The sequence below is a fragment of the Pyxicephalus adspersus genome, chromosome 10, assembly GCF_032062135.1.
Source record: "Pyxicephalus adspersus chromosome 10, UCB_Pads_2.0, whole genome shotgun sequence".
Taxonomy (NCBI): Eukaryota; Metazoa; Chordata; class Amphibia; order Anura; family Pyxicephalidae; genus Pyxicephalus; species Pyxicephalus adspersus.
This window is the reverse complement of record NC_092867.1, coordinates 9,947,160-9,960,107: the sequence shown is the minus strand read 5'-3', so window position 1 is coordinate 9,960,107 and position 12,948 is coordinate 9,947,160. Positions and strand designations below refer to the sequence as shown.

The following is a 12,948-nucleotide window of genomic DNA, read 5'->3' as shown; positions in this document are numbered from 1 at the left end:
CACCCATGTTTGCTATCTCATATCTAATCCTGAACTCAGTCTCATATTCATACCATGTCTTATTAGCTGGAAATAAACACACATTGGCACAAAGTAATAACATGTAAAGACTACTGCGCAAATACAATTATCTCTATAAACAAAGCTTTGCAAAAATAACTTCCTACCTTCAAACATCATTGATAAATGTGGAAACACCCGCTTTAATGCATGGCAGTGAAAAAAAATACCAGGTTTAAATAGTAACCACCCCCAGCCCTAGATGATTGTGAGTTCTGCAACTAGAATCATAAGAGAATCCCAGATGGTCACTAGGAGTGCACTTGTCTGTGGCTCTGTAGCTCTCCTACTCCAGTTGATCTGTGTATCACCAATCACTTTTAAACCTCCAAGGATCTATCTGATGGATAGTAGGGAGTGTGTATGGGTCTTACAAGAAACAATACTTACGTATCTAGGGCTGCAATAAGAAATTTCTGGGCTCTATACTAGGTAAACTTCTTGGACCCCCTCCCCTATGTCTAAAAGTTCCAACAAACACTTTTGATTGGAGCCCGGTACAGAAGAACCCCTTGTCCCCCCACTGATGGTGGCACTGCATGTATCTTAAGCAAAAGTTTCCAAATTACAACAAAACAAAAATAGGTAGACAGGGGCCATACAATAATACAATCGATAGAAAACTGAAAGCCTGAGCAGATAAGCGATGTATGTTTTTAAAGTTTTGACCTGCAGTTTTGTTTAGAATGTAAATGAAGATCTTTTTTTTAAAAAAAAAAAAAAGTGGATGAAAGGAACAATTAAAGGGTGTTCCATCAGTTACCCGCAGAGCTATTACTGATACATACATACATATATATATATATATATATATATATATACACATACAGGCAAATTGTAGTAAGAAAAATATTCATGTTTAGTTTAAGTGTAATGTACTTTTGCTAGATAAATGCTCATGTGACAAAAGAGCAGGAGACTACTGTTGGGACAAACCTTTCCAAAAGTAAGCAGCACCATTCAAGCTGAACTACAGGCAAACAGCTTAGATTGTAAATTCTTTTAGGCAGGGTCCTTCCTGCATCCTTGTTTGTATTGGTATGTCATTTGTAACCCCTATTTAATGTATAGCACAGCATAATATGTTGGCACTTTATAAATACAGTTTAATAATAACAGCTAAAGCACAGATATATATGAGGTATTTATCTAATAAAGGATTTGTAGTTCTTTCACCTGACTATTCTCCAGTGTAATAAGTTGCATTAAGTGGTACATTTTTATATCTGTCTGGAGTTTAGCTTGAAGTGTCACATCATTGAACCCATTAAAATTTGTTCAAGAACCTGTCAAAACATTAATATGCCAAGCTGTATTTTTTTAGGTTCTAGAACAGTCATCCTAAACCTAGTTTCTCTATCTAGTGAGCATAGTCTTGGAACAAGACTGCAAAATCTCTATTGATCTTATTGGCTAAAAGTTTGTTAAGGGTCATTGATGCAATGCACACACACACACACACACACATTTTTCTCCAATGCTTGTTCTACCAGCTAATATGGAAGGGGAGTACACACAGTTGTATTGTATTTACCAGTGCATTTCTTATATTTTATTAATGAAACATCTTAGAACGACGTACATTAACACGCACATTAATGCTGTTTATAAAATATTACATCTGACCAAGTGAGAGCACTTTGTCCTCATTAAAGAACTCCTATAAAACAAAAGCAATTTATGTGCTAAAGAACAAGGCATGTTTTCTTTAACATTTCAACAAACTGGCACCCTGGGGTATGGCTGCAGTGCATTTGCTTTGCACTGCCAATATGTCAAGGGATCCCCAGCACTCCATGCTGCTCTAAATTTTTAAATACTTCGATATTTGCTTTTTAAAATCCTGGCTATGAATCATAGAAATGGATGACAGCATTTACATTTTTTATAAATAAACATATTATACACAAGCAGCCACTTTTATATCCAGACACCAAATGTAACTTTTTGACACAAACAAATATATTAACTATAGGAAGAAAACAGCATTAAATCCCTCAACAAAACAAAAGGGATTATGTAGAAAAGATATTGAAATATAAAACATACCTGTGCTTTTACTGTGCTTTTGTTTCCTAGATTCTTCTGTTTTAGAACATATACATTGTTTATGACACAGGAGAGTGTCCATATATTCCAGTTCTATATATGAAAACTGGTTTATAAGCTGCAATTTAGAAGCTGCCACACTTTATGTATGGGCATTCTGGAATATCCATACACATTATAAATTACCAGAATTTAGCTTTGAGCTTTTTATGTCATTACTAAGACTGACCTTAAACATCATTGTGAAAAAAAACGTAAAGAATTTACATCAAGACTGACCTTCCAATGCCTCGGAGTCCAAAGTCTCCCCAAGCCGTTGTAACAGCCTGGCCCGTGCTGCATTTTTCCTGTGCTTTTTGCCTTCATAGTGTTGCTGGGCCATCATTGGGTTGTTAAACCAAGCTCGGCAGAGGTCACAGAATTTCCTTGATTCACTTCCAATGCTGAAGCTCCACAAAGTGTCTTCTTCTTGCAAAGCGATCTCTGCCTGTTCGGAGTTCTCTTGCACTGGTTCTTAATGAAAAAAAAATAAAACCTTTTTAGTATGGTGTAAAAAACAAGTACATCTTAATAAAAAGTAAGGAGAATATTTTGCAGGGTTGGCAAAAACACCTATACAAGGCATCAAATGTCATTCCACCATATAAAGACATTTTTTACACAATCAATATTTGCAGATACCAAATTAAAAAAGGACAAAGGACTTAATGGACTTATTCCATGTGATTCTATTAGAATACCAGGCTCGGTGGTGTAAGAATAGAGGTTGCAAAGTGCTCAACTGATATTGAGCACCTAACCAGAAGGCCTCTGGGGGAACCCCCTATGACCACTGTCTGGCTGCTCCCTGTACACAGAGCCTGCAGAGGAGATCCTCTTTGAAAGTGAAGACTGCAATGAATAATGTAAAGAGGTGATGAGAAGGAGCTTGTTCTAAATGGAAAGGACATTGTCAAAAATTAGTACTGGGACCTGTAGCTAGAAATCATTAATGGTTGCTGTGGATAGGAGTGGGGGCAATGTCTAATTTCTAGATAGGGACCAAAAGATTTGTAGCTATGCCACTATGGAGTCTCCTTTTTTTCAGATTTTGCCTGCACATTAAAGGCAGATAACCATGATGCTGTGTACACACTTCCAATATTTATCGTTGGAAACGAACGACGAACGTCGAAAAATCGTTCACAAAAAGGTGACCAATGACACTGACCAATGAGGATTTTGGTTGGAAATGAACAACCGTCACAGGGGATCTGATTGGCCGACGATCTTTCACTATCTATCGCGTGTACAGTCGTTCAGTGATCGTATATGTTTCTGCAATACACTTTCTTCTTTACATGTCACTCCCTGCATCAAACGATTGTATCTAGCATGTGTACACTATTAATGGATTATATTTGAACGATCGTATCGTTACAGCATGTACAGAATTGTGCACAATATGATCGTTCAAATACAATCGTGCATAATCGTTGATCGGTTGTAATCGTTCGTTTTCCAACGATAATTTTTGGAAGTGTGTACCAGGCTTTAGAATGTTCTTCCTTATGTTGTTGGATCATAGATCAAAATGTCAAGAAATCATTTTCCTAAATTAACAAATAATTTTAAAAAACAAACACAATGTTCCTTCTGTACTTGGAATTTAGAAGTGATTGCCTTGTGTTCTATATATATTGTGAGTCTTACAAAATAAAACACAGTTGCCACATTATTGTTTGGAATCTTAGGCATAAGCTGGATTTCTCATCTCATATATTATACTGTGCCTTAGAGAGTTCTCTGAAAGTGTCCTAGCCGAGATCCAAACCTGATACTCCGCTAATAACTGATAGCAAGATCAAGGCTTTCATGTAGAAGAAATTGAGTGAGCCCTTTAAGTGAGCGCATTTATTAAAAAAAATATTGTACAGGATAACCCTGTGAATTTCACGTAAATGTCAAACTCCACATTAAAAAGCGCAGACATCACATCAGAATTACAAATATATGCCAAAACGCATAACCTGACAATGCCGGTGTTTACTAAAAGGATTGAATTTGTGATATTAAGAAATTGGCTCTTCAACACCATACAAACCTGATTTACTAAATCAGACCTCAAAATGTTAACATTTTAGTTAAAGCAATAAACGTTCTAGTTAAAACATCAGCATAAATGCTTTATTACTGCACTAAAACCTAAATCACATAAACAAAATTCAAAGTTGCTTTTACCTACCTATTCATTCATCTGTATGTAGAATAAAAAACAATTCTTTAAAAACTGGCTGCATTTAGCATTTATGATGCCTGGGGCATACATGGAAAATGTCACTCTCTCATGCAGGTTTCACCTCTTTTCGCACCAACTGTGTTACATGACTGTAACTGTGAAAATTGAAACCCAGAAAATGAGCAGGAAGCTTTATTATACAGATCTCCCAGTACACAATTCTTTAGTCTAAAAATGTTTGATGGATATATCTGTTTCATGTTCCTGCGTATGCACAGAATCTGCTGTGCGTGAACATAAAAGCTTAAGATAAGTGTCTTTCATTAAAAGTAATATGAATACATTTGAGAAAGAACCTACTGAACAATATATGAGAGAATGAAAAAAGGAAGGGTGGGGGGGGGGGGGGGCACCATTGGTCACACATTACTGTTACTAGGCTCTTCACTACTTCCTATGTCCTGATGAATATAGAAACAGACAGCCAAAGAACAAAAATTAACAAAAAAGCACACATTTTGTATTTTAGTGCAGTTTCCTGGTACCTAGCTGACTCTGGGTCCAGTTCACCAGCACCTGATAGTTTAATCTGGCTTTGCCTAAATAAAACAGCACTGGAATTCATACAGACAAAATGCTACATTTGCCCCCTGACACTCATCAATGCTGTATACCGCTACATTACCAGGACCTAAGAGAGACTACAGATGAAACCCTATCAATATTAATCCTATGACTGAACTTAAACAGTCCCCTTGGTAGTGGTACAGAAAGTTTCCCCGATAAATAAATCTTCGACATGCTGCCATTTATCTTTCTAAGTAACTAATGACTGCCTCTTCAGAAAGATTCCTAGATAAATGTGTTATTGATGCATTTGGGTCTGGAAATCTTAGAAAACCTCTCATCTCTAGTTCAGAGATTTCCATTAAGTAAATCTCTTTCATCTGACTCTCTGAGGATAGCCTTGATTATTTATGATTTGATGCCTAGTCACAAAACTAGAATGTAAAAATGCCAAGCGCTACAGGCAAAAATGTCTCTCCAGGACACAGACAGACTGACTGCAGATAAAATGCTGCCTTTTTCCCAGAAAAGTATTCCCCCAATACCACAGATACCTTTATATCTTTGAAGATGCAATATTTTATATTTGGATGTGCAGTTTTGGTTATTAAAAGCTAAACTTTTCTTCTCGGTTTAGAAGAAAAAACATTTCAACAAGACTTAAATACAGTAAAGCAGAACACAAACAGGTGTGGGTGGTATATATATATACACAGCTATAAAAGAGGTGTTATTTTTAACTGGACCTTTCATCCATAAAATATTCTATTCTTTTTGAAAAGCCAGTATATAGTAAATGTAGTACTTGTTGCTTTACAAATCATTTTTCACATAGTTATTTTTAAGGTCCGCAAAATGGGAGCCCAGCAGGGATGCATCATTTGCCTACATACTTTAAACTACAAAAAAATGACCCTCTCCCCTATTTTCAAAAGTTGGGAGGTACGTGAATCACGAAACAGGATGGTGGGGTGCTTATTTGTTGCACTCTCTGCATTAAGGGCCCCATTATACCTGCCAATTTTGTTACTCCATGCAGAATACAGTGCAGTATTTCACATGTTCATTTGCATTGTATTTTTGCAGCCCATGGACAGCCAACAAACCACAATAAAACAAAAACCAAACTTGCATGGTATACTTTTTTTTATAATACAGTGCACCATAAAGGATGGTATGAATATGAAATGTCTTTTTTCTAACAAAAAGATGTTGGTGGATTTTTACAGTGTACATTATACTGACAAATGTCACCAATAGAGTCTATGGGCCTGATTTAACAAAGCTCCCCAAGGCTGGAGAGGATACGTTTTTATCAGTGAAGCTGGGTGATACAAGAAACCTGGAATGGATTTCCTAAAAGTAATTTGCTATTTGTTAGCAAATGTTTTCAAACCTGGACTAGATTAATTTCAGGTTTGCTGGATCATCCAGCTTCTCTGATAAAAGTGTATCCTCTCCAGCCTTGCAGAGCTTTATTAAATCAGGCTCTATAAAATATATATATATATAATAAATGTCTATTTCAGCTTTTTCTACTTACTTAAATGTAATATTCTTTCGAAAAGCTTCATAACATTTTTTTTTATCATGTCAAAACCCCTTTCCAAGCTGACATCTGTATATTGCTATCCTTTGACTCTCTCTGGAAATTTTCTTCTGAAAGTTAGAGATGTCTGTCCTACTTCTTAAACTTCTAGGAACTAAACTAGAATTTTGCTTATATTTCTTTTCAAGTCCTAGCTGGTTCTGATCATACATAATAAGGAACCCTCAGGATAGCAATCTAATAGATGCCATCGCTGATTTACTTTTGAAAGTTTATTGCTTCACCTTTTTTTTAGCTCCAAAGTCCCTGGAATATATATAGTGGATAAATGATCTGAACTTTCAAACGTCACTGCCAGTTTACTTGTTCCAAATTTGCAGTCTAAAAGTCAAAATCAGGATGACTGCCTCAGAACTGTAAAACCAAAATATTATTGGCAACGTGAACATTCTAACAGGTTCACTGTGTGAGTGTACATTTTATGCACAAGGTACTCATGTTTAAAAGCATTATGCTATATCCCTAGATTTCACCAATGTTTAATATAAGGCCATTTGTTTCTTGACACCTGATATAATTATTTCGTTTAAACATGTTTTTTGTCTGTATTACATTCATATGCAAATGTAGTTTTCCTGTATTACCTGATGAAAATTAGGTAAAGCTTTATTCAGCATCTATGCTTCTGAACGATTCACTAAAATTGGGTATGATTTCCTTGCCAAAATATCTTTTTCCGTTGATGAAAGCAATCTTCATATTATTTAGCATTGATGGGGGATTCTATTCTTTGTAGGTGGTCTCCTGAAAATTGCCACAAAAGGGAGTAACAACATGGATAGGTTGGAAATTCCTTGCTAGTAGTGACCTATTACTTCTTGCTCCTTTTCAAAGCTAAAAAAATACCAAGAGTCATGGCACTTAAATAGTGTTAGAAAACAAAAATAGTGTTAAAATAGTGTTAGAAAAAACAGTCTGTTTATGTATATGAATCTTTGGATGGACACATAGCAAATCACGAATATATAGCAAGAAAAGAAGATCCATTCAATAGACTTACCTAACCCAATGCAACTTTGTAAGTGCCCCAGAGAAAAATTGTGTCAACACAACTTGGGTTAATTTGCATTGACATGTATTCAGAGTCATCAACATGCAGCTTTCAAGGACCACATTTAAATGGCTTGAATGGTAAAATGCAGGCTAACAAAACTGCAGATGCAATTTGTATTATTTACAGTAGTGGTAAATGTGTGATATCGTTTCTCCCTATAGCTTTCTCTTCATACTTTGATTTTCCTTCCACTACTAGAGCACTGATGCAAATAACCAACACTTTCGTATGCTAACCCCCAGTTACTGACACTGTAATGTGCGAGAGGATGATACTGCAAAGTGAGTGAAAAGCAGGCAAACAGTGAAATACATAGATAAAATATGTGGAAGAACATTAGGCAGTATAACAGCTAAAACCAGCAAAACCTGTTAAAAAAACGTGGAGCAGGAACTATGTCTCACTGGTAAAAGATGTTATGTCAGTATACAAGCCTTTCTCAACAGTTTTAACATGGAGGAACACTTGAAATTTCAGGTCTTAAGGAACTCCTGCTATAATAACACTAGCCTGGCAGTCAGTGGGAAAAATGCCTCCTACATTGCTGACCAATGGGAAGATTTGTATCCTTATAGATAGTCAAAATGATAATTCGTGTCAGTTAAATTGACATTAGAGATCCAAATTACTCAAAGCTAAAGAGACCCCCTGGGCAAGCTCTGAAGGAACCCTGGTTGAAAAACCCTGTCCTATACTACCAGCACTCAGAAATGCACAAATTAAACCCAACTTACTATAAATAAAATGGTAATTTAATCTGCATGTCAGATGGGACAAAGTGTGAAAAACAACATAAATAATATGGTAATGCAGCTGTTAATAACCGTACAAATCTGCAGTAAATTACAAAATTGTGCAGTCATTTAACTAAACAGATGGTGTACGCTTTGTAAAAAAAAAATCAATTTCCTGTAAAAGTGACCTACAGTTTTCTAGAAAACATAACTGTGAAAACAACATGCAGCAATGTGTATAACAAAATATGTGGGTGAATATTAGGGTAAATTTGTTTTTTTTATAGAGATAATAAGAATATTATCATTCCAAAAAAAAATATGCAGTTATGTAATTGGCTTTCCCCCCCCAAATTTGACCATAGACTGTTTTAAAGACATATTACCATGGTAGGGACATTAGATTGTGAGCTAGTGACAAGACTATGGACTTTGTACAGCGCCAAATAAATAATAATTATGTATTTATTGAGCTGACATATTGGTGTACAGTGTCAATAGTCATGTCAAGATCTAAAAGACTGCTCCTACTGATTGCATGGTTCTTGATATCTCTGGGGGATGTGTTTCCAGAGATATAGATACTTTCTTTGTGTGTATGACATGTGATGTGTCTCTTTTGTGTTTGGGATTGTGTGTTTGGGGGCATGGATGTGTATTTGTCATTTGTTAATCTCTTTTCTTGCTGCATTGCCTATTTTTCCTTTGAATAAAATCATATTATATATAAAAAAAATTCATTGGAGGAGCTTACAATTAAATATTCCTCTCATAGTCATAGTGTAACATTTCTAACAGTCTAAGATGAGGTTTGCGGAAAACCAATTAACCCCATGTATGTTTTTGGTATGTGGGCGGAAATCCATGCAAACACAGGAAGATACAGTCACTGGCAAGTTCTTGCTAACAGCAAGATTATAAGTATGACATTAACCTAACTATTCATAGTTGGGTCTAATTGCTTCTAGCCATCATCTTTGAAAGTAAACATCACAAAAAATAGATATGTATAATAATACTTAACTGTATATATACACAAAGAACTGTATATATACACAAATAAATGGATAAATAAAACACCAAAGAATGAAGGTAATAAAGATGCAGTGGACTTTTTAAAACGTATTTTAACATTTTAGTGGAACGATAGACCTATGTGTATCCTAAGCATGTCTGCATTCACTTTTGTCATTACATAAAGACATCCTTAAACTGCATTTTTAATACAAACAGGTTGTTAAAAGGTGATGAAACCTTTGTTTTGATTTTCCCTTCATACAACTTAATTTAAGTTCAATTTAGTTACTTGTAGTTAGTCATAGCTGAGGTGCCCTTCATGCCCCTAGTTATACCGCGGCATTCATACTAGTGCAGATACTAGTTGCTGTCTGCACTGCTTCACCAAAAGAGTATGAGGACTGCTACTATTCTGTAGTGTCTGTACACTTCTACAAAAGGCAGGTATGTGACTGACTATACACACACTCACCAGCCACTCTATTATCCCAACTTGTAAGTAACGAGGCCCTTTTACCTTCCGGATTGCTGTAATTCTTTGTGATATAAATTCATATTCAGTTATTGGAAACATTTTTTAGGGAATTTGGTCCAGACAATGTCTACATTGCCTCAAGTTGCTCCCATGTGACTGGTTGTATGAATATGTGTGTTAACAAGCTTTTGAACTGGTGTACCTAATACACTTTTAACCTCCGAGGGGGGGGGGGGGGGGCAGTCATACATCTATTTCAACAGTTTTTTTAGCGATTTACAGGGAGTTTTACTTTAACTCTGGTACGACTGGGTATATTATATGCAGCCTAAGTTGACAACTGGGCCAGCTTTAGGTCTCACTAGATACAAATAAACATTTCAGTTAGGATGGAGTACACTTTGTTTTATTGTTTGGCTTAGACGGAACAGTGAGTGCAGCAAAGCAGAGATTTGGAAAGGGCAAGGCCTAAGAGATGGGGAAAGGCACGTAGCATTTCTCACAAAGTCACTCAAAGTGAGAAATTAAGTCCAAACCATAAGAACAAAGTGAGCAATCAGCTGCAGACTGTAACCTTTTCTAAATGATGTTTATCAGTTCATCAATATCGGGTCATGGTGAGGTCTTGACTGCAATAACAGACTTCAAAGCCCTGAGCCATAAGCACAGTGAGAAACGGAAAAAGATTGGTGTCAGAACTGATGGTATATCGCAGGGAAGGAACATCCACAATGTGACATCGCTTGTTTTTCTAATAATTATATAGGGCACTTCTCTTTTTGAATGAAAAGAGACTTCTCTCTGAATTCCAGCCACACAAATCTCATCATTTACTTGCAGGTGGTTACTAAAGCTCAGAAAAAGATTTGCAATGTGGTATTTGCTGCAAATGCTGGAAGACTATTAGCATTACAACTTGTATTCATACAGAGCCATCATATTACCTGGCACTTTACAAAGTCCATATACATGTCACTATCTGTCCCTAAAAAGGGCAGAGGTTGGACTAAGTCATTACCCTTCGAATCCAAGTCGAGTCCCAAGTCATTAACACCAAGTCCCAAGTCAAGTCTCCAAGAATTCTTCCAAGCCGTGTCCCAAGTCAAGTCACTTCATTTATCCCTATTTGTCCCCATATAGAAACAGAACTCTGATCCTGTTCTTCGGCACAGGATCACATTCTAAGTCCACAGCTTTCTCCTCTGACAACTGAAGGGGGAAGGGAGGAAGGCAGTGGGGAGAAAATTAGGAATGCAAGAAAGGCAGGGAGGAAGGCGGTGTTACAGAAGACTCACTGCCTTCCTCCCCCACCTTTCTTGCATTCTAAGTTTTCTTCTCTGACAGCTGAAGGGCGGAGGCTGTGTTACAGAAGCCTCACTGCCTTTCTCCCTATCCCCTCGGCTGTCAGCAGAGAAAGCAAGTTGCACGTCGCTGGGGAAAACCCCCAAGTCAAGTTGCAAGTCATTCATTAGGCGACTTAAGTCAGACTCAAGTCCAAGTCGCATGACTCAAGTTCCAACGTCTGAAAAAGGGGCCCACAAACTCTTTCTATCATTGCCATAGCCATCATTAACATAGTCTAAGGCCAAATTTGAGGAAAAGCCAATTAACCAAACTGCAGGATTGGGGGATGTGGGAGTAAAAAATAATGCCTGGAGGAAACACATGCAAACATGGCAGAACATACAAATTCCATGCAGATAGTATCTTGGCCAAGATTCGAACATGGGACCCTAGTGCAGCAAGGCAAAAGGGCTATCCACTGTACTACCACTCCACCAAAGATAGGTAAAGGTTTGGGTAAGAGTGATTCTGTGATGTCCTAAATAGGATGTGAACCATACCTAAATGACATTTGGTTTGCCAACAGAATAGTGTATCATACACAATGACTAATCTTTGAACAAGATACTTGTTTCACCTTTTTTTAACTGGTCTCCAGAAGTCACTTTGCAGAACCTTCTTGTATGCATGCAGTTGAGCAATGACTATTTGACAGTTCTCAGGACAGGTTTATTGATGATGACAGTGGAGTATGTTGAGATATTACATGAGAAAACAGTAAGTTGCAGGCTCCACTGAAAGCTCATATGACAGGGCGATGCAGGAGCACAACTGAACAGGAAGAGAGTGTTGTCAGCTTATAACAGGTAGTGCCTGAACAGGGCCCTTTGTAACTGAAATATTGCTGAAATCACTAACTGTTGTCAGTCCTAAAAGCTCTGGTGTTTATTACACACCGGTGCTAGTTTTTGGTCAAGTATTTCAGGAGATGTATTTTTTTAGTCAATGGAACCATGTAACAGGAACCAATTTTTGAAGGAGACAAGGTGCCAGCCTTTTGTGGGGTATGAGAGAAGATAACTTAGGCAGCAATGTTGCTGATCCTGCACAGGAAGGAGAAACTCCAATTGATGGTTTTTACCTGTGGGATATGAAGGAGAGTGCATACTAATCATGGAAGAGTGGGGAGGAAAGAAAAGAACTGCAAATTACCATAGAACTCTAGAGAAAGAAGAACCCGAGAATTACCAGAGAAAGAAGAACATGGGCTGAAAAAGAAACAGGGAAAAATAAAAGCATCTGCAGAAAATAGATCAATATAGATGCTGTTTAGTTTGGCACCCTATTATATTGATGAAAAAAACTAGGTCTAAAGGGGCTTTCTAGAAAGGACATATTTCTAACCAGATAGGACACCTACTGCCTACATGGAATACATGCATACTACAAATTTATGTTAACATTACACTGTCCTGGTGTGACTGAGAGAAGTAGATGTCAATCTACAAAGCAAGGACAGACGTTGTTTAGTATCTCTGTTAATAAGGTTTGATTTCATTTGGTTGACTGCCGCTCTGAATCAGATTCATTCTAGAAAAGGTAATTAAATGTGAAACCAAATTTTGCCCTAAGTAAGGAAACACTGGAAAAAGCCCTTTCCGGCCTTTAAGGGATTTACACTGTCACTCTGATTTCCTTAGTCAGAGCAGACAAGGCCACCCTAGAACAATTTCACAATTCAGGCCAGGAAAGGCCCTGGTTTGATGGGGTTAGGGCTGCATAGAATGTCATAGCTTCAATTCAGTTTAGCTACCAAGAATTAGAAAATAAGTTAAACTCCAGTAAGAAAGACAAACTCCAGTAAGAAAGAAAACAAAATAA

The 12,948-nt window shown here is 37.0% G+C and overlaps 1 protein-coding gene across 5 annotated transcripts in view; it reads right to left on the bottom strand.

The window, feature by feature from the left end:
* LOC140338836 (zinc finger matrin-type protein 4-like) overlaps positions 1-12,948 on the bottom strand; it is a 289,898-nt gene that overhangs the window by 116,238 nt on the left and 160,712 nt on the right. For all 5 annotated transcript variants that reach the window (XM_072423151.1, XM_072423152.1, XM_072423155.1 and 2 more), the window contains one exon: positions 2,389-2,622. In XM_072423151.1, coding sequence (XP_072279252.1) covers positions 2,389-2,622 — 234 coding nt within the window. The remainder of the gene's footprint in view (positions 1-2,388; positions 2,623-12,948) is intronic.